General features: G+C 37.1%; 2 protein-coding genes across 2 annotated transcripts; both read right to left on the bottom strand.

The window, feature by feature from the left end:
• Positions 1-273: 273 nt before the first annotated feature.
• On the bottom strand, positions 274-1533 carry LOC130997123 (YTH domain-containing protein ECT2-like). The gene is made up of 4 exons (XM_057922385.1): positions 1515-1533; positions 1081-1178; positions 637-834; positions 274-529 (listed from the first exon to the last, which is right to left on the bottom strand). Exons 1-4 carry the CDS (start codon positions 1531-1533, stop codon positions 425-427), a joined length of 420 nt encoding a protein of 139 aa, XP_057778368.1. The 3' UTR covers positions 274-424.
• A 6988-nt stretch (positions 1534-8521) lies between these two features.
• LOC130999967 (YTH domain-containing protein ECT3-like) lies at positions 8522-9096 on the bottom strand. Its single transcript, XM_057925681.1, has 2 exons — positions 8881-9096; positions 8522-8798 (listed from the first exon to the last, which is right to left on the bottom strand). Exons 1-2 carry the CDS (start codon positions 9073-9075, stop codon positions 8697-8699), a joined length of 297 nt encoding a protein of 98 aa, XP_057781664.1. The 5' UTR covers positions 9076-9096; the 3' UTR covers positions 8522-8696.
• Between the last annotated feature and the right edge of the window lie 13423 nt (positions 9097-22519).

Raw genomic sequence — 22519 nt, 5'->3', positions numbered from 1 at the left:
TTCGGTTCGGATCAGATTTTATTCAAAACATTTCAGATTTTCGGATTCGGATTTTCGAATAATATGGTTCAGATCGAATTGAATTCTAGGAAAGTTTCGGGTTTTCGGATCTGATGGAAAAAATCCGATCCGAGATCAGAATGCTCACACTTGTTCGGAAACTAAAACAAAATTTTTCGAACTTGAAAAAGTAGGACACACATTTTAAAAGAATAAGAGAGAGAAAATGAATAGGACTAATACTACAAAAATTGATGGAAGAAGAGAGAAAAATAGAGGGGAAAACATCCTTTATTATACTAGTATTATAGAGATTTCAGAGTGATCACCAAGGGACTTTGTCAACAACATTTCAAACAAAAACACAAACCATCCAAAATCAAATCCACCTTCACATCTCATAAACCTCCTCTCATCACAGCATTTACCTATATACCTCTTCCTGCATAAAGACATCGAGTAGGGGTGTCGTTGACGACGTACGACGCTTGAATAGGTTGAGCATCCGCAGACCTCTCTTCCAACTTATCTGAAAAGAGACACAAAAATAAAAAAGGATCCACAATTGGTTTGTTCTAACAAGATTTGCATAATAAAGATATACGATGAAGAAAAGACAATTATATTATATCATACCCTTTGTATGTCTCTGTTGTCATTGTTGTGCAATATGGTGAGCTTAAAAAAATTCAAGTTTGCCAAATCCTTTATGATGTGCCACTTCACCGGAAAGCTTCCACTCCGTTTATGCCGCAGCCCGAAATCCATATCTCTGTGGAAATCCACTGTGCCGGTCATTTCTGCCATACCACAGAACTGGCCACTCCCAACAACCTTGTTTTCACAAAGAGAAAGCATCAGTCAATACCAGTACGTGAATAAAGGGAAATACTCCCTCTGATTCCGTCCCATTACAAATGTCCCATTACCTTTGGGCAGATAAAATGAGTTGGTGAAAATTGTTTAAATATGTTGCCAAAAAAAGAATGAGACATTTGTAATGGGACGAGGGGAGTTGCATACTCAAGCTCATGAAAACATATAGTACTATAATTATAATGTGAGAAAATGGTTACTTACAAAAAAGAAGAGGAAGATGGGGCAGCCATCAGCAACTCTCTGGGCATCCTCATATGCAGCATTAAGCTTCTTGTTTGCATAGGGAGTGCATGACCACGCTGTTGGAATAATAAATTATTAAACTTGATTTGTAGAAGGAAAAATCTAGAATAAAGATATTTTGTATAAACAAAAGAAAAAGAGAGAATAATCTAGAATCTCCTAGCTAGCTAAAGTGCCGTGTGGAATTAGGAAATAATATTAGAAGATCAATCTAGAAGAACTAATTAAAACCACAAGTTGAAGTCGGTGATCTAGTAATCACCGACATAATACTTCTATAAATATGTATTGTGCTCCATTAGTTGAAGTGAGTAGAAAAAAAGCATAAAGTGTTTTATTTGTTTTATTCACTTTCTTATCACTTACACACACACACACGTCCACTCACACACTTGCACAATATTTCTCCATATTTTCTCCCATCAATTTAATAAAATTCTCCATTTATATATACTTATATTCCAACAAAGTGGTATCCGAGCCATAAAATCCTACCTGTGGAATGGCCAACCTACAATCGTTTCAAGTCCCCATGCTCAACAAGAGCAACTTCGACAATTGGAGCATCAAGATGAAGGCGCTATTGGGAGCCCACGATGTTTGGGAGATCGTGGAGAACGGCTACGAGGAGCCGCAGGACGAGGCCGCACTATCCCAACAACAAAAGGATAGATTGCGAGACGCGAGAAAGAGAGACAAGAAGGCTCTCTGTCTCATTTATCAAGCGCTAGGGGACGATGATTTCGAGAAAATCTCGAACGCGAGCACCGCCAAAGAAGCGTGGGAGAAGCTCCAGAATGCGTGCAAAGGAGCGGAGCAAGTAAAAAAGGTACGACTTCAAACTTTAAGAGGAGAGTTTGAGTCATTACATATGAAAGAGTCCGAATCAATTTCGGATTATTTTTCAAGAGTCTTGGCGGTGTCTAATCAAATGAAAAGAAATGGTGAAAAAATGGAGGATGTAAGAATTTTGGAGAAAATATTGCGGTCACTAACCCCAAAGTTTGAGCACATTGTGGTGACAATTGAAGAAACTAAAAATTTGGAGGAGATGACAATCGATCTCTTGTTGGGGTCGCTGCAAGCATATGAGGAGAAGCAAAAGAAGAAGCAAGAAATTTCAGAGCAACTTTTAAAGTTGCACGTAAGCCCGAAAGAGAAAGAAGAAGGTCCGAGCAATGGCTATGGACAGTCCGGGAGAGGACGTGGCCAAGGGCAAGATCGAGGCAGAGGCCGTGGACGTGGACGTGGTCGAGGACGAGGAGGCTTCGTCAACAATGGTGAAAGAAATGAGTTTACAAGTGGTCGGGGGAGGAGCAACCCGCAATCGAGGTACGATAAATCTTCGATAAAGTGTTATAATTGCCATAAATTTGGGCACTATGCTTCCGAGTGCAGAAGTGAAAAAGTAAGGATTGAAGAGAAGGCCAATTACGCCGAAAGCACAAATCAAGATATTGGTAGTGTGCTTCTGGCATATAAAGGAGAAGCTGGAAGAGATGACACGTGGTACCTCGACACCGGTGCTAGCAATCACATGTGCGGGAAGAGAAACATGTTCGTGGAGCTCGATGAATCGGTAAGCGGCAATGTCTCCTTTGGTGATGAATCTAAAGTCCCAGTTAAAGGAAAAGGGAAAATTTTAATTCGCTTGAAGAATGGAAATCATGAATTTATTTCCAACGTTTATTACGTGCCCAATATGAAAAATAATATCTTGAGTTTGGGACAACTCTTAGAGAAAGGTTATGATATTCACATGAGAGATTATAACCTTTCAATAAGAGATGACAAAAATAATCTTATTGCCAAGGTGCCAATGTCTAAAAATAGAATGTTCTTATTGAATATTCGAAATGACGTGGCAAAATGCCTGAAAGCGTGTTACCAAGATAAGTCTTGGTTGTGGCATCTACGGTTTGGGCACTTAAACTTTGGCGGCTTGGAGTTGCTATCAAAGAAAGAGATGGTGAGAGGCCTACCATCCATCAAACATCCCGATCAACTCTGCGAAGGTTGTCTACTCGGGAAGCAGTTTAGAAAGCCGTTTCCAAAGGAGTCAAGCTCAAGAGCTCAAAAGCCACTGGAGTTGATTCATGCTGATGTGTGTGGGCCAATAAATCCAAGCTCCCTGGGTAAAAATAATTATTTTCTGCTATTCATTGATGATTTTTCTAGAAAAACGTGGGTATATTTCTTGAAGCAGAAGTCAGAAGTATTTGATGCATTCAAGAAATTCAAAGCTGCCGTGGAGAAGGAGAGTGGACGACAAATCAAGGCCATGAGGTCCGATCGAGGCGGAGAATTCACGTCAAGGGAGTTTCTAGAATTTTGCGAAGCAAATGGAATTCGACGGCCCCTGACAGTTCCGAGATCCCCCCAACAGAACGGAGTGGCAGAAAGAAAAAACAGAACAATCATGGAGATGGCGAGGAGCATGCTAAAGACGAAGAATCTGCCTAAAGAGTTTTGGGCCGAAGCAGTGGCGTGCGCGGTGTACCTATCCAACCGATCGCCGACAAGGAGCGTGTGGGGAATGACTCCACAAGAAGCCTGGAGCGGGAGAAAGCCAGGAATTTCCCACCTAAAGGTATTTGGGAGCAAAGCCTACGTGCATGTACCAGATGAGAGAAGGAAGAAGCTCGATGACAAAAGTGAAGCATTCATCTTTATCGGGTACGACTCTAACTCTAAAGGCTATAAGTTATACAATCCAAATACCAAGAAAACAGTGATAAGTCGGGATGTGGAGTTCGACGAAGAAGGAGTCTGGGATTTCAGCTCCAGCGGTGACTTCACCTACATCCCACAGTTAGAAGAACAAAGAGCAGAAGAGCAAGTTGGAGAAGTCCAACAAGAGCCAGTGACTCCACCAGCTTCACCAGTGTCAGTCACTGAAGACTCGCCACCATCTTTCTTAAATGAAAGAGCTACACCACGAGCAAAGAGTTTGGGCGAGATATATGAGGATACTGAAAGGTTAGAAGATCTTACCTTATTTTGCCTATTTGCTGATTGTGAGCCTGTTAGCTTTGAAGAAGCAGCAGATAGTGAAAATTGGCGAGTCGCGATGGATGAAGAGATCAAAGCCATAAAGAAGAATGATACATGGGAGCTCGTGACATTACCAAAAGGGCACAAGGCCATTGGAGTCAAGTGGGTGTATAAAGTTAAGAAGAATTCCAAAGGTGAAGTGGAAAGATATAAAGCGAGGCTCGTCGTGAAAGGATATAGTCAAAGAGCTGGAATCGATTATGATGAGGTATTTGCTCCCGTTGCTCGCTTAGAAACTATTAGACTAATACTCTCTCTTGCAGCCCAAAATAGATGGAAGATTTATCAAATGGATGTCAAATCAGCCTTCTTGAATGGGTATATAGACAAAGAAGTCTATATCAAGCAGCCAATGGGCTACGAGGTGAAAGGGCAAGAAGATAAAGTCTTGAAGTTAAAGAAGGCCCTATACGGACTAAAGCAAGCACCAAGGGCATGGAATAGCAGGATCGATAAGTACTTGGAGGAGAATGGTTTCACCAAATGCCCTCACGAGCATGCTCTCTACGTGAAAGCCAATGGAGGAGATGTCTTAATTGTGTGCTTGTATGTAGATGATTTGATTTTCACAGGAAATAATCCAAAGATGATTGAGGAGTTCAAGAAAGCCATGTCAAAGGAGTTTGAGATGACAGACATTGGGCTGATGGCGTACTATCTCGGTGTGGAAGTCAAGCAACTCGAAGATGGGATCTTCATCACACAAGAAGGATACGCCAAGGAAATCCTCAAGAAGTTCAAGATGGAGGGCTGCAAAGCAATCAACACGCCAGTGGAATGCGGGATCAAATTATCCAAGAATGATGGAGGAGAAAAAGTGGACCCGACATTGTTCAAGAGCTTGGTTGGAAGTTTACGGTACTTAATTTGCACAAGGCCGGATATTCTTTATGCGACAGGACTCGTAAGTCGCTATATGGAAAATCCAACCACTACGCATTTTAAGGCGGCAAAGAGAATTCTTCGCTACCTCAAAGGTACGCTCAACTACGGCCTATTCTACTCAAGTACTAATCAATATAATCTTGTCGGGTATAGTGATAGCGATTGGGCTGGAGATAATGATGATCGGAAGAGTACAAGCGGATTCGTGTTCTTCATGGGAGACACTGCTTTCACCTGGATGTCAAAGAAGCAACCCATAGTCACTTTATCAACATGTGAAGCTGAATATGTGGCTGCCACATCCAGTGTTTGTCATGCAGTTTGGCTACGAAGTTTACTGGAAGAGCTTGGGTGGCCACAAAAGGAGCCAACAACTATTTGTGTTGATAACAAGTCGGCAATCGCGCTCTCAAAGAATCCGGTGTTTCATAATCGAAGTAAGCATATTGACACCCGCTTCCACTACATCAGAGAATGCATCGCAAAGAAAGAAGTTCAAGTGGAATACGTGAAATCACAAGATCAAGTTGCAGACATCTTCACAAAGCCACTCAAGTATGAAGACTTTATCAAGTTCAGAAGTTTGCTCGGAATGACAAATCAAGTTTAAGGGGGAGTGTTGGAATAATAAATTATTAAACTTGATTTGTAGAAGGAAAAATCTAGAATAAAGATATTTTGTATAAACAAAAGAAAAAGAGAGAATAATCTAGAATCTCCTAGCTAGCTAAAGTGCCGTGTGGAATTAGGAAATAATATTAGAAGATCAATCTAGAAGAACTAATTAAAACCACAAGTTGAAGTCGGTGATCTAGTAATCACCGACATAATACTTCTATAAATATGTATTGTGCTCCATTAGTTGAAGTGAGTAGAAAAAAAGCATAAAGTGTTTTATTTGTTTTATTCACTTTCTTATCACTTACACACACACACACGTCCACTCACACACTTGCACAATATTTCTCCATATTTTCTCCCATCAATTTAATAAAATTCTCCATTTATATATACTTATATTCCAACACACGCGTTATACCTAATACTCTTGCGCACATCGTCCTCACTATCTGACTTGATTACGTAAAACTTTGCATGGTAATAGTTGCTTAACTTAGAACAAAATCCACCACATCCACAATTGGGAGTATAATATGTAATTGCCGCAACCTATGAGAAAAGCACATATTTTTAATATCTTTGAACCAAATCTCAAGCTATCATCAACAAGAAAAACAAATTTGAACAAGAATACCTCCTTCTCCTCCTCACCCTCCTCCGGCTCCGTCTTTAAATTAAGAACGGCATGGTATCTCCTCTCCTGCTCCTCCTCCTCCAACTCTATATCATCAAGGACGCGGAATCTGCAGTCACACATGTTTTAGTTAGTAAAAGAAACTATACAAGAGAAGGTTCCTTTTTCATTAGAAAACTAATGTAAAACTACATAAGAAATACAAACATATCCACAAAAAAACATACCCATTAGCAGCAAAATCATCGAGATCTGCATCGTAGGCTTCATTGGAAGAGTCATACTCACGAGAGTCATAAGGAGAACCGCACATGCCTTGCCACTCACTCTCATAAGTAGGAAGAACAGGGGATCCATTGATTGGCTTTCCACGGGGCAACGCAACGCTACTCTCAACGTAGCAAGAAACTTCGATAGCTTTGTCATAACTGTAAATACCAAGCTCCTTGCACTCTTTCTTAATCCAATCATAAACTACCAGACGATTTAGGACACCATCCCGTGTCTCGCCATCGCCAGCCTTTCCACGAAGAAACAACAACGGCCCGTATATCGTCTGTGCTCCATCCACAGCACCACCAAGAGACACATTAAACACTGCATCCCATCCTTCTCTCCAAACCCAAGCCTCAAAATAGTAACCAGGTTCACTCCCCAAAGGCAAAGACGAAATTTGAGGGGCCTTATAACTAGCTCCTCGTCGCCTAGAGAAAACAATACCTAACAAATCTTCATCTTCAAACTTGACGAGCCTATAATCATAGATATGAGCCTTTCGTGGTAAAGGCAAGTAAGAGAAGCTTTCCTCACTATAGTCGAACGATACAACTCTGGAGTCGGACACAGAAAACCAATAACACTTACCTCTAACATATATAATTCTCCCTATATAAGAATTGCACATAAAAGCAGGACTCGGAATCTCCTTCCAAGAATCACTTCTTAACGAATACAGCCCAAAAATTCGGGTCGTGTGACAAGGCCTTGACAGCCTGTAATCACGATCCCAAATTCTTAGTATTTTGTAATCATCAGATTTAGAATCATAGCCGACACAACCACCATGATAATAGATCCTATATTTTGGGGATGGAGAGGCTTCCTTGGGAGGGAAAATCTGAAACTGTTTGGTTGTTGGGTTGCAGAGATAACTATTGCCAGTTCGATCGAAGAAACACAACAAACCGCCGCAGGTGTTGGAATGAGTGTGAAGAGTGTGTTGGTTTGGATCCAGAAAAGGGAGGTCGAAACTTTCTTCAGAGATTTCAGATAAATCTCGCGGAGAAAGAGGAGTTAAATAATACATACCGGACTTTCCATGCTTACGTTTCACAAGAAGCCGTTTCTGGTTGTCGGAATTATTCATCGTGATAAAAAATTGATAGATTTAGAAGAAGAAAGGGAATTGAATGGAACCCTAACGCGTCGTGTATCTCCTGGTGTTTGAAGGAGGCAATATATATATCGGATTCAAGAATATGGGCTTATAGTGTTGCTTGGTATCCAAGAATGTGGGTGCAGCTAATCCTCTGTGGACAGGATTATATATGAACATTCAATTTTACGCAGATTATTGGGTGCGATTGGTCGACTCGGCTCCAAACCCGCCATCCTGGCCCGGAACCCTGACCCGCGTGGGTTTGACCCATACTCCTAATTATTACATTTGTTTATAATAATTGTTACTTTTAATAAACATAATATATATATTTGTTCATATAAATATATATTGATATGTATAATGTTTTATATTGAATGAAGGTAAATATTTATATTAATATAAGTATACATTTGTACGACCAAATGTATATCTTATGCTTATTAAAAGTAAATACTCCTATTAGGGTTTAGTGTTCATGCTTAGGGTTTAGTTTACAGGGTTTAGGGTTTAGTTTATAGAATTTAGGGTTTAGAAAATATAATACTTTATATTAAATTAAGGTAAATACCTATATTTATATAAGTATACATTTGTGCGAACAAATGTATATTTCATGCTTATTAAATTGAAGTAATTTAGGACATTATTTTATTGTAATGCAATTTTTATTTTCAATCAATGTAGGGTTAATTTTTAGTTTCAGTTAAATTTAAGTTGTTAAATTTAATGTTTATTTTAATTCAAAACAACATTAAAATTAAATAAAAATTGAAAATCAAAATTTAAGAGTTGAGGTGTGAAGCTAATCATCCATTTTGAGATTATTGATGGAAAGGAAGAAATGTTCTTGAAAGTGTTGCTTCGTCTGAAATACGATGTTGTACAAAATGCGTCGACAACACTCCACACTACACAGTATAAAGCAGCAGAAATTCAATGAAAAACGTGACACGATAATAAATTCAGCCCCCTAAAGATGAATCCAGGATCCGCCCCTACTCATTGGAGAGATTTCTCGCATCCAGTTGAGTCGAGTAGGGATGTTGTCGACGTACGGCGCTTGAATATGTTATGCATCCGCAGACCTTTCTTGTAGCTTAACTGAAAAGAGACACAAAAATAAAAAATGATCATCTTCTCCACATAAATGACTTGGTTGTAATAACAAGATAATTATATATACCCTTTGTATGTCTCTGTTGTCAGTCCTTGGCATGTTCTCACTGTTGTGCAATATGGTGAACCTAAAATTTTTTAAGTTTGCCAAATCCTTTATGAAGTGCCACTTCACCGGAAAGCTTCCACTCCGTTTATCTCGCAGCCGGAAATCGAAATCCACATCTCTGTGAAAATCCACTGGGCCAGTCATTTCTGCCATACCACATAACTGGCCACTCCCATCAACCTTGTTTTCACAAGGAGAAAAGCATCTCAGTTAATACTCAAGCAAGCTCATGAAAAAACACAATTATAATGTGAGAAAAATGGTTACTTACAAAAAAAAAGAGGAAGATGGGGCAGCCATGAGCAACTCTCTGGGCATCCTCATATGCAGCATTAAGCTTCTTGTTTGCATAGGGAGTGCATGACCACGCGTTACACCTAATACTCTTACGCACATCATCCTCACTATCTGACTTGATTACGAAATACTTTGCAGCACGATAATAGTTGTTTAACTCAGAACAACATCCACATTCTGATGCATGATCGAAAGAATAATATGTAATATCCGTAACCTGTGAGAAAAGAAGCACATATTTTTAATGTCTTTGAACCAAATTTCGTAGGATCTTGAAATAAAACAATCACTCTATCATGAACAAGAATACCTCATCCTCGTCCTCCTCCTCCTCCGGCTCCGTCTTTAAATCAAGAACGGCATGGTATCTCCTCTCCTGCTCCTCCTCCTCCAACTCTATATCATCAAGGACGCGGAATCTGCAGTCACACATGTTTTAGTTAGTAAAAGAAACTATACAAGAGAAGGTTCCTTTTTCATTACAAAACTAATGTAAAACCACTTAAGAAATACAAACATATATCCACAAAAAAACATACCCATTAGCAGCAAAATCATCGAGATCTGCATCGTAGGCTTCATGCAAGCAGTCATACTCACGAGAGTCATGAGGAGAACCGTACATGCCTTGCCACTCACTCTCATAAGTAAGAAGAACAGGGGATCCATTGATTGGCTTTCCACGGGGCAACGCAACGCTGCTCTCAACGTAACAGAAAACTTCGATTGCATTGTTATAACTATAAATACCAAGTTCCTTGCACTCTTTCTTAGTCCAATCATAAACTCCTAGATGATCTAGGACACCATCCCGTGTGTCGCCATCGCCAGCCATTCCACGAAGAAACAAGAACGGCCCGTATATCGTCTCTGCTGCATCCACAGCACCACCAAGAGAGACATTAAACACTGCATCCCAGCAACGCAACCCTTCTCTCCAAACCCAAGCCTCAAAATAGTAACCAGGTTCACTCCCCAAAGGCAAAGGCATACGTAGATAGACGTTAAAACTAGCTCCTCGTCGCCTAGAGAAAACAATACCTAACAAATCTTCATCATCGAACTTGACAAGGCTAAAACCGTCCAGGGTATGAGCCTTTCGCGGTAAAGGCAAGTAAGAGAAGCTTTCCTCACTATAGTCGAACGATATAACTCTGGAGTCGGACATAGAAAACCAATAACACTTACCTCTAACATATATAATTCTATTAATGTAAGAATTGCACATAAAAGCAGGACTCGGAATCTCCTTCCAAGAATCACTTCTTAAAGAATACAGCTCAAAAATTCGGGTCCTGTGACTATACCTTGACAGCCAGTAATCACGATCCCAAATTCTTAGTAGTTTGTAATCATCAGATTTAGAATCATAGCCGACACAACCACCATGATAATAGATCTTATAATTTGGGGATGGAGAGGCTTCCTTGGGAGGAAAGATCTGAAACTGTTTGGTTGTTGGGTTGCAGAGATAACTATGGCCAGTTCGATAGAAGAAACACAACAAACCGCCGCAGGTGTTGGAATAAGTGTGTTGGTTTGGATCCAAAAAAGGGAGGTCGAAACTTTCTTCAGAGATTTCGGATAAATCTCGCCGAGAAAGAGGGGTTAAATAATACATACCGGACTTTACATGCTTACGTTTCACAAGAAGCCGTTTCATCGTCGATCAAAAATTGATAGATTTAGAAGAAGAAGAAAGGGAATTGAATGGAACCCTAACGCGTCGTGTAACTCCTTGTGTTTGAAAGAGGCAATATATATATATATAGGATTCAAGAATATGGGCTTATAGTGTTGCTTGGTATCCAAGAATGTGGGTGGAGCTAATCCTCTACGAACAAGTTTATAAATAAATATTCAATTTTATTATAATCACAAATTTGTCCCTCAATTTTAAAATTGATTTTCAATTGAAAATTGTCTTTTTTATATATTATAGATTATGGTTAATTATAGTCTATAGCCTCAATTTTCAGCAAGTTTCAATTTATAGCCTTAATTTTGATTTATGTTTTATATTAGCCTGATCTTTGAAAAATTGTTTAATTATAGTCACAATCACATCAAAACTATAACATTAGCTATTCTTTATGAAATTACATATGAAACGATGACCGATTTCTACGAAATCAGATCCTAATGTATTCTACATTAAATGGAATTTTCAATGATAGGTAGCCCATTGTCATCGGACCACCGGTGAAGTCGTAATCGTTTCTAAAAGTTGGCATCATTTTACTAACCTTTTGGCGCGATTCCAACGGCACCGATGGTCTTATGACAATGTGCTACCTACTATTGAAAATCCATTTTCGTGTAGAATACATTAGACTCTAGTCTCGAATTAATTAATCATCATTTTAGTTGTAATTATGATAAAGAATATGCCACTAATATAATTTTGGTGCAATAGTGGCTATAATTAAATAATTTATCAAAGTTTAGGCTATACAAAAAATAAATTAAAGTTGAGGCTATAAATTAAAATTTATTGAAAGTTCAGGCTATAAATTATAATTAACCCTATAGATTATAGATATAGCGAATTAGATCTAACTTTTAGGACACTAACTTAACCTAGTTTGGCAATTAGGACAAAAATTTTCGAACTTGGAAAAGTAGGATACTAATTAATAAGTAATGCACCTGCAACACAATTCTCGACCCTTTTAAAGAGTTTTGGGCTTACTTGAAACTTAAATTGTCCTACTGGTGCATTATTTTTGTGTTCCGCTTTTTTTTTTTGATAAATTATACAAGTAAATAAAGAAATTTAAAGACCACATGACGGTGAACTCAAACCCAATATCTTAGGCTTTGGGCATTAACTACCTACTGATAGACCAGTACACACACAATTTTTTTGGGGCGATTATCTAAGCTACCCACTTTTTTCAATCTATATACCTACTATATTATTAATTAATGAAAAAATAAGATTAACCCAATATATTTAAGGAAATAAAATAAGAGTAACCCAACTATATTTAAGGAAATAAAATAACATTAACCAAATAAAATAAAATCCAAGCAATAAAATAAAATTCACGCACCTGTAATTATAATTACATTTATTGCGCCAAAAAAACACTTATTGCGAAAATTTACTATTATTGCGCAAAAATTACGCAAATTGTGAAAACTAAATCAAGTGGCGAAAAATTACAACCAATAATTCAAAAGTAAAAGAGCAATTAACATTTAAAATTACTCAATTAATTCAATTTAAGTGGAAATCCAATCTAATTTGCACAGAATACCCAACAAATATTTAAATTGCGCAAAAAATTCCAACTAAAATTCAAATTGCGCAAAAACAAAATGCCCTAACACTAGCATCATTCCTCAATATTACAATTCCAAGTTTCCAAATTAAATTCACGCATAAATTCTACCAAATAAAATTAATGTATACTCCCTCCGTCCCCAAAATAAGTTCCTCTTTGGGGACGGCACGGGTTTTAAGGAAAATGGTAAAGTGTATTGATAGTGGAAAAAAATATGTTATAATTAGTATTGAGAGTGGTGAAAATGTGAAAAAGTGTTATTATTAGTATTGGGAGTGGTGAAAAAGTGAAAAGTAAAAATAAATAAAGTATTATTAGTAGTGGGGTAGTTGTCCAAAAATAGAAAGAAAGAAAGAAAGAGGAACTTATTTGGGGGACGTCCCAAAATGAAAAAAGAGGAACTTATTTCAGGGACGGAAGGAGTATAAAATTAACTTGCGCAAATAATAACAATCTTATGCGCAAAAAAATTCCATTAAGAATGTGCGCAAACAAAATTAAGAAAAACTTTGTGCAACCATATTACATCCTGATCTGTGCAAATTTCAAAAAATTACATACAGATCTGCGCAATCTCGAATCACCAATTCATTTGTACAAAACATAGCATAAACATAGTATTTTATTAATAAAAGAAAAGGCAATTGAGTCAGACATAGATATTTGGGAAGATGCATACTGGTACAAAATATTACTAATAAAAAATTGACATGGTTATGAGATGTAGTAAATTCAAAAAGTGGGTATTTTGATAATATAGTTTGAGAAAGTTGGAATTCGAGGGTTTTTTAGGACAGTAATTTAGGTTGATTTGAAAATTATGACAAAAACTTTCGAATTTGTAAAAATAGGATACTATTTTTTTAGAATAAAATAAGACACTAATTAATAAGTGTTGCATCCGCAGGACATTTCTCCGCCAATTCTCGGCCGAGAAAATGCCCTATTTTTACAATGCTTATTAATTAGTGTCATATTTTACTCTGGAAAAAAAATAGTGTCCTATTTTTACAAGTCCGAAAGTTTTTGTCCTAATTTCCAAATCAACATAAGTTACTGTCCTAAAAAATCATCTGACTCGAAAAAGTTGGGTACTTTTATGTATTACAAAAACTTGGGTGCATGCAACCAGGTTGACCCGCATCTAAAATAGTGTTATTTATACAGTTAAGATCATAATATGGATTCAAGTTAGGGTATAGATCATAATTTAAGTGAGAGTGCAACTGGCAAGACCGCCTCTTTATGTATTACCACATTTTTTTTTATTCTAGTTTTTAAATCAATCTAACTTATTATCTAAATAGCATTCTAACACAACTTTAAAGTGGGGCTTCGTTGATCGAGATTGAATTGTCCTAATATTACCCGAGATTGTATTGGTTTGAGACTATCAAGACTTATAAGTCGTGACTAATCATATGTGTTATTGTCTCGAGATTAAGCACCGAATCGCATTTATTCAAACGAATAAGATATTATAAGACTAATCATGTCTAATCTTACAAATCGAACAACCAATATGCTGATTATATCACAATTATCAATTTCTAAATTGTTTGGCGCTTTTAAAACACATTGTTTAAGTTATGCTCCTGTGTATTCAATTTTGTTCTCGAATTTTACTCTAGTCATGGAGGAGCTCATCTCCGTCGCTTATTTGGCTCTCGCGTTTATCGTCGTGGGGCGGCAGGAGAAGTGGCTCGCCATCGCGGTGGCGCTCATCGGCACCACCATTTTAGCCACCACGTTAGGCACTATGATTTATTGGGTGATTGTGCATCGGATTGAGACCAAGAAAAAGAGGAGTTTGAGGACGAAGAGCTCTCGAATCAGCCATGGCTCGAGATCAATGTCGATAACGCTGCTCTCTGATTCCGATGTTTTAAATGCTGATTGCAAGAAAATGTATGCAATTTGACCACTTCGAACTAAATCTCTAATCAAACTAATCATACAAAATACACATCGTTGCAATATAAATCCCAATGTTAATAAGATCTTATATAGCGAATTAGATCCAACTTTTAAGACACTAACTTAAACTAGGGGTGAGCAAAATACTCGTAATCCGAATATCCGATCCCAGCCAAGCAAAAATTTGAAATTTGGTTCGGATTTTTTTCGGATTCAATTGGATTGACACTTAAATAAATTTCGAATTTTCGGATTGGATTGATAATATATATGATATTATGATATATATTCATATAGATTAGCTCTTAAATAGTTAAATATTTCTAAATTTTAATCATACACTCTCATCTTGATTAATTATAATTAATGGTTTGTTAATTAGGACCTTAATTCAATTGTAATTATTTAATTGGTTAGGTTCATATGTATTTCGAATTTTTCTTCACATTTCGGATTTTTCAGTTCAAATCTGATTTTATTCAAAACATTTAAGATTTTCGGATTCTGATTTTCGAATAATATGGTTCAAATCGAATTGAATTCTAGGAAAGTTTCGGGTAAAATCCTATCCGAAATCTCAATGCTCACACTTGAGATTAGCTCTTAAATAGTTAAATATTTCTAAATTTTAATCATACACTCTCGTCTTGATTAATTATAATTAATAGTTTGTACCTTAATTCAATTGTAATTATGTAACCAGTTAGGTTCATATGTATTTCGGATTTTTCTTCACATTTTGGATTTTTCGGTTCGGATCAGATTTTATTCAAAACATTTCAGATTTTCGGATTCAGATTTTCGAATAATATGGTTCAGATCGAATTGAATTCTAGGAAAGTTTCGGGATTTCGGATCTGATCGAAAAAATCCGATCCGAGATCAGAATGCTCACACTTGTTCGGAAACTAAAACAAAATTTTTCGAACTTGAAAAAGTAGGACACACATTTTAAAAGAATAAGAGAGAGAAAATGAATAGGACTAATACTACAAAAATTGATGGAAGAAGAGAGAAAAATAGAGGGGAAAACATCCTTTATTATACTAGTATTATAGAGATTTCAGAGTGATCACCAAGGGACTTTGTCAACAACATTTCAAACAAAAACACAAACCATCCAAAATCAAATCCACCTTCACATCTCATAAACCTCCTCTCATCACAGCATTTACCTATATACCTCTTCCTGCATAAAGACATCGAGTAGGGGTGTCGTTGACGACGTACGACGCTTGAATAGGTTGAGCATCCGCAGACCTCTCTTCCAACTTATCTGAAAAGAGACACAAAAATAAAAAAGGATCCACAATTGGTTTGTTCTAACAAGATTTGCATAATAAAGATATACGATGAAGAAAAGACAATTATATTATATCATACCCTTTGTATGTCTCTGTTGTCATTGTTGTGCAATATGGTGAGCTTAAAAAAATTCAAGTTTGCCAAATCCTTTATGATGTGCCACTTCACCGGAAAGCTTCCACTCCGTTTATGCCGCAGCCCGAAATCCATATCTCTGTGGAAATCCACTGTGCCGGTCATTTCTGCCATACCACAGAACTGGCCACTCCCAACAACCTTGTTTTCACAAAGAGAAAGCATCAGTCAATACCAGTACGTGAATAAAGGGAAATACTCCCTCTGATTCCGTCCCATTACCTTTGGGCAGATAAAATGAGTTGGTGAAAATTGTTTAAATATGTTGCCAAAAAAAGAATGAGACATTTGTAATGGGACGAGGGGAGTTGCATACTCAAGCTCATGAAAACATATAGTACTATAATTATAATGTGAGAAAATGGTTACTTACAAAAAAGAAGAGGAAGATGGGGCAGCCATCAGCAACTCTCTGGGCATCCTCATATGCAGCATTAAGCTTCTTGTTTGCATAGGGAGTGCATGACCACGCGTTATACCTAATACTCTTGCGCACATCGTCCTCACTATCTGACTTGATTACGTAAAACTTTGCATGGTAATAGTTGCTTAACTTAGAACAAAATCCACCACATCCACAATTGGGAGTATAATATGTAATTGCCGCAACCTATGAGAAAAGCACATATTTTTAATATATTTGAACCAAATCTCTAGCTATCATCAACAAGAAAAACAAATTTGAACAAGAATACCTCCTTCTCCTCCTCACCCTCCTCCGGCTCCGTCTTTAAATCAAGAACGGCACGGTATCTCCTCTCCTGCTCCTCCTCCTCCAACTCTATATCATCAAGGACGCGGAATCTGCAGTCACACATGTTTTAGTTAGTAAAAGAAACTATACAAGAGAAAGTTCCTTTTTCATTACAACTACTTAAGAAATACAAACATATCCACAAAAAAACATACCCATTAGCAGCAAAATCATCGAGATCTGCATCGTAGGCTTCATTGGAAGAGTCATACTCACGAGAGTCATAAGGAGAACCGTATATGCCCTGGCTCTCACCCTCATAAGTAGGAAAAACAGGGGATCCAATTATTGGCTTTCCACGGGGCAACGCAACGCTACTCTCAACGTAGCAAGAAACTTCGATAGCTTTGTCATAACTGTAAATACCAAGCTCCTTGCACTCTTTCTTAATCCAATCATAAACTACCAGACGATTTAGGACACCACCCCGTGTCTCGCCATCGCCAGCCTTTCCACGAAGAAACAAGAACGGCCCGTATATCGTCTGTGCTCCATCCACAGCACCACCAAGAGAGACATTAAACACTGCATCCCAGCAACGCAACCCTTCTCTCCAAACCCAAGCCTCAAAATAGTAACCAGGTTCACTCCCCAAAGGCAAAGACGAAATTTGAGGGGCCTTATAACTAGCTCCTCGTCGCCTAGAGAAAACAATACCTAACAAATCTTCATCTTCAAACTTGACGAGCCTAGAATCATAGATATGAGCCTTTCGTGGTAAAGGCAAGTAAGAGAAGCTTTCCTCACTATAGTCGAACGATATAACTCTGGAGTCGGACACAGAAAACCAATAACACTTACCTCTAACATATATAATTCTCCCTATATAAGAATTGCACATAAAAGCAGGACTCGGAATCTCCTTCCAAGAATCACTTCTTAACGAATACAGCCCAAAAATTCGGGTCGTGTGACGAGGCCTTGACAGCCTGTAATCACGATCCCAAATTCTTAGTATTTTGTAATCATCAGATTTAGAATCGTAGCCGACACACCCACCATGATAATAGATCCTATAATTTGGGGATGGAGAGGCTTCCTTGGGAGGGAAAATCTGAAACTGTTTGGTTGTTGGGTTGCAGAGATAACTATTGCCAGTTCCATCGAAGAAACACAACAAACCGCCGCAGGTGTTGGAATGAGTGTGAAGAGTGTGTTGGTTTGGATCCAGAAAAGGGAGGTCGAAACTTTCTTCAGAGATTTCAGATAAATCTCACGGAGAAAGAGGAGTTAAATAATACATACCGGACTTTCCATGCTTACGTTTCACAAGAAGCCGTTTCTGGTTGTCGGAATTATTCATCGTGATAAAAAATTGATAGATTTAGAAGAAGAAGAAGAAGAAGAAGAAGAAGAAGAAGAAGAAGAAGAATGGAACCCTAACGCGTCGTGTATCTCCTGGTGTTTGAAGGAGGCAATATATATATCGGATTCAAGAATATGGGCTTATAGTGTTGCTTGGTATCCAAGAATGTGGGTGCAGCTAATCCTCTGTGGACAGGATTATATATAAACATTCAATTTTATTATAATCACAAATTTGTCACTCAATTTTAAAAATGATTTTTAATTGAAAATTATCTTTTTAATATATTATAGATTATAGATATAGCGAAACTTTTAAGACACTAACTTAAGCTGGTTTGACAATCCGGACAAAAATTTTTGAACTTGGAAAAGTAGGATACTACAAAAATTTTTGAACTTGGAAAAGTAGGATACTACAAAATGGAGTAATTAATAAGTAATGCACCTGCAACCAATTCTCAGCCTTTTTAAAGAGTTTTGGGCTTACTTGAATCTTAAATTGTCCTACCGGTGCATTATTTTTGCGTTCCGCTTTTTTTTATATAAATTACACAATTAAATAAAGAAATTTAAAGACCACACGACGGTGAACTCCAACCCAATAAAACAGGCTTTGGGTATTAACCACCTATCGCTAAGTCAGTACACACTCAATTTTTTTAGGGCGATTATCTAAACTTCCCACTTTTTTCAATTTATATACCTACTATTTTATAATTATTCATCGTCGATCAAAAAATGATAAATTTAAGAGGTGTATTCAATTAAGAATTTAAAAGATTTTGACAAACTTTTTATAATCTATGGATTCTGCTAATTCCATGGATAGTAGATTCTGCTAATTCCATGAATTGTCTTAATTATATGTAGAGTTTAGCAATTCATAGATTATGCTAATTCATGGATTGTTTTAATTCTATATAGAGTTTAACACATTCTATAATATTTATTTAACAATTCAAACGTTGCTGCAGGAAAAGAAATTAATACTGTAATTTATGTTTTTTTTATTGTAATGCAATTTTTATTTTAGCGTAGGTTTTTTTTTCTGTTTTTTAAATTGAAGTAATTTAGGACATTATTTTATTGTAATGCAATTTTTATTTTCAATCAATGTAGGGTTAATTTTTAGTTTCAGTTAAATTTAATGTTTATTTTAATTCAAAAAAAATTAAAATTAAATAAAAATTGAAAATCAAAATTTAAGAGTTGAGGTGTGAAGCTAATCATCTATTTTGAGATTATTGATGAAAGGAAAAATGTTCTTGAAAGTGTTGCTTCGTCTGGAATACGATGTTGTACAGTTAGCATCGACAACACTCCACAATACACATATATAGTATAAAGCAGCGGAAATTTAATGAAAAACGTTACACGATAATAAATTCAGCCCCCTAAAGATGAATCCTGGATACGCCCCTACTCATTGGAGAGACTTCTCGCATACAGTTGAGTCGAGTAGGGATGTTGTTGATGTACGGCGCTTGAATATGTTATGCATCCGCAGACCTTTCTTGTAGCTTAACTGAAAAGAGACACAAAAATAAAAACTGAACATTTTCTCCACATAAATAACTTGGTTGTAATAACAAGATAATTATATATACCCTTTGTATGTCTCTGTTGTCAGTCCCTGGCATGTTCTCATTGTTGTGCAATATGGTGAACCCAAAATTTTTTAAGTTTGCCAAATCCTTTATGAAGTGCCACTTCACCGGAAAGCTTCCACTCCGTTTATCTCGCAGCCGGAAATCGAAATCCACATCTCTGTGAAAATCCACTGGGCCAGTCATTTCTGCCATACCACATAACTGGCCACTCCCATCAACCTTGTTTTCGCAAAGAGAAAGCATCAGTCAATACTCAAGCAAACTCATGAAGAAACACAATTATAATGTGAGAAAATGGTTACTGACAAAAAAGAAGAGGAAGATGGGGCAGCCATCAGCAACTCTCTGGGCATCCTCATATGCAGCATTAAGCTTCTTGTTTGCATAGGGAGTGCATGACCACGCGTTACACCTAATACTCTTACGCACATCATCCTCACTATCTGACTTGATTACGAAATACTTTGCAACACGGTAATAGTTGTTTAACTCATAACAACATCCACATTCTGATGCATGATCGAAAGAATAATATGTAATATCCGTAACCTATGAGAAAAGAAGCACATATTTTTAATGTCTTTGAACCAAATTTCGTAGGATCTTGAAATAAAACAATCACTCTATCATGAACAAGAATACCTCGTCCTCGTCCTCCTCCTCCTCCGGCTCCGTCTTTAAATCAAGAACGGCATGGTATCTCCTCTCCTGCTCCTCCTCCTCCAACTCTATATCATCAAGGACGCGGAATCTGCAGTCACACATGTTTTAGTTAGTAAAAGAAACTATACAAGAGAAGGTTCCTTTTTCATTACAAAACTAATGTAAAACTACTTAAGAAATACAAACATACATCCACAAAAAAACATACCCATTAGCAGCAAAATCATCGAGATCTGCATCGTAGGCTTCATGCAAGCAGTCATACTCACGAGAGTCATGAGGAGAACCGTATATGCCTTGCCACTCACTCTCATAAGTAGGAAGAACATGGGATCCATTGATTGGCTTTCCACGGGGCAGCGCAACGCTGCTCTCAACGTAACAGAAAACTTCGATTGCATTGTTATAACTATAAATACCAAGTTCCTTGCACTCTTTCTTAGTCCAATCATAAACTCCCAGATGATCTAGGACACCATCCCGTGTGTCGCCATCGCCAGCCATTCCACGAAGAAACAAGAACGGCCCGTATATCGTCTCTGCTGCATCCACAGCACCACCAAGAGAGACATTAAACACTGCATCCCAGCAATGCAACCCTTCTCTCCAAACCCAAGCCTCAAAATAGTAACCAAGTTCACTCCCCAAAGGCAAAGGCATACGTAGATAGACGTTAAAACTAGCTCCTCGTCGCCTAGAGAAAACAATACCTAACAAATCTTCATCATCGAACTTGACAAGGCTAAAACCGTCCAGGGTATGAGCCTTTCGCGGTAAAGGCAAGTAAGAGAAGCTTTCCTCACTATAGTCGAACGATATAACTCTGGAGTCGGACATAGAAAACCAATAACACTTACCTCTAACATATATAATTCTATTAATGTAAGAATTGCACATAAAAGCAGGACTCGGAATCTCCTTCCAAGAATCACTTCTTAAAGAATACAGCTCAAAAATTCGGGTCCTGTGACTATACCTTGACAGCCAGTAATCACGATCCCAAATTCTTAGTAGTTTGTAATCATCAGATTTAGAATCATAGCCGACACAACCACCATGATAATAGATCTTATAATTTGGGGATGGAGAGGCTTCCTTGGGAGGAAAGATCTGAAACTGTTTGGTTGTTGGGTTGCAGAGATAACTATGGCCAGTTCGATAGAAGAAACACAACAAACCGCCGCAGGTGTTGGAATAAGTGTGTTGGTTTGGATCCAAAAAAGGGAGGTCGAAACTTTCTTCAGAGATTTCGGATAAATCTCGCCGAGAAAGAGGGGTTAAATAATACATACCGGACTTTACATGCTTACGTTTCACAAGAAGCCGTTTCATCATCGATCAAAAATTGATAGATTTAGAAGAAGAAAGGGAATTGAATGGAACCCTAACGCGTCGTGTAACTCCTTGTGTTTGAAAGAGGCAATATATATATATATATAGGATTCAAGAATATGGGCTTATAGTGTTGCTTGGTATCCAAGAATGTGGGTGGAGCTAATCCTCTACGAACAAGTTTATAAATAAATATTCAATTTTATTATAATCACAAATTTGTCCCTCAATTTTAAAATTGATTTTCAATTGAAAATTGTCTTTTTTATATATTATAGATTATGGTTAATTATAGTCTATAGCCTCAATTTTCAGCAAGTTTCAATTTATAGCCTTAATTTTGATTTATGTTTTATATTAGCCTGATCTTTGAAAAATTGTTTAATTATAGTCACAATCACATCAAAACTATAACATTAGCTATTCTTTATGAAATTACATATGAAACGATGGCCGATTTCTACGAAATCAGATCCTAATGTATTCTACATTAAATGGAATTTTCAATGATAGGTAGCCCATTGTCATCGGACCACCGGTGAAGTCGTAATCGTTTCTAAAAGTTGGCATCATTTTACTAACCTTTTGGCGCGATTCCAACGGCACCGATGGTCTTATGACAATGTGCTACCTACTATTGAAAATCCATTTTCGTGTAGAATACATTAGACTCTAGTCTCGAATTAATTAATCATCATTTTAGTTGTAATTATGATAAAGAATATGCCACTAATATAATTTTGGTGCAATAGTGGCTATAATTAAATAATTTATCAAAGTTTAGGCTATACAAAAAATAAATTAAAGTTGAGGCTATAAATTAAAATTTATTGAAAGTTCAGGCTATAAATTATAATTAACCCTATAGATTATAGATATGGCGAATTAGATCTAACTTTTAGGACACTAACTTAACCTAGTTTGGCAATTAGGACAAAAATTTTCGAACTTGGAAAAGTAGGATACTAATTAATAAGTAATGCACC

The sequence above is a fragment of the Salvia miltiorrhiza genome, chromosome 8 (assembly GCF_028751815.1).
Source record: "Salvia miltiorrhiza cultivar Shanhuang (shh) chromosome 8, IMPLAD_Smil_shh, whole genome shotgun sequence".
NCBI classification, from domain to species: domain Eukaryota; kingdom Viridiplantae; phylum Streptophyta; class Magnoliopsida; order Lamiales; family Lamiaceae; genus Salvia; species Salvia miltiorrhiza.
This window is presented reverse-complemented; position numbering and strand designations above follow the sequence as displayed.

Coding starts and splice junctions, on each gene's coding strand:
- LOC130999967 (XM_057925681.1), bottom strand. CDS start 9,075: ATGGCAGAAATGACTGGCCCAGTGGATTTTCACAGAGATGTGGATTTC. Junction 8,799..8,880: donor ACAACAGAGACATACAAAGG/GTATATATAATT, acceptor GTCTCTTTTCAG/TTAAGCTACAAGAAAGGTCT.
- LOC130997123 (XM_057922385.1), bottom strand. Junction 835..1,080: donor CCATCTTCCTCTTCTTTTTT/GTAAGTAACCAT, acceptor TGTGAAAACAAG/GTTGTTGGGAGTGGCCAGTT. Junction 530..636: donor ACAACAGAGACATACAAAGG/GTATGATATAAT, acceptor GTCTCTTTTCAG/ATAAGTTGGAAGAGAGGTCT.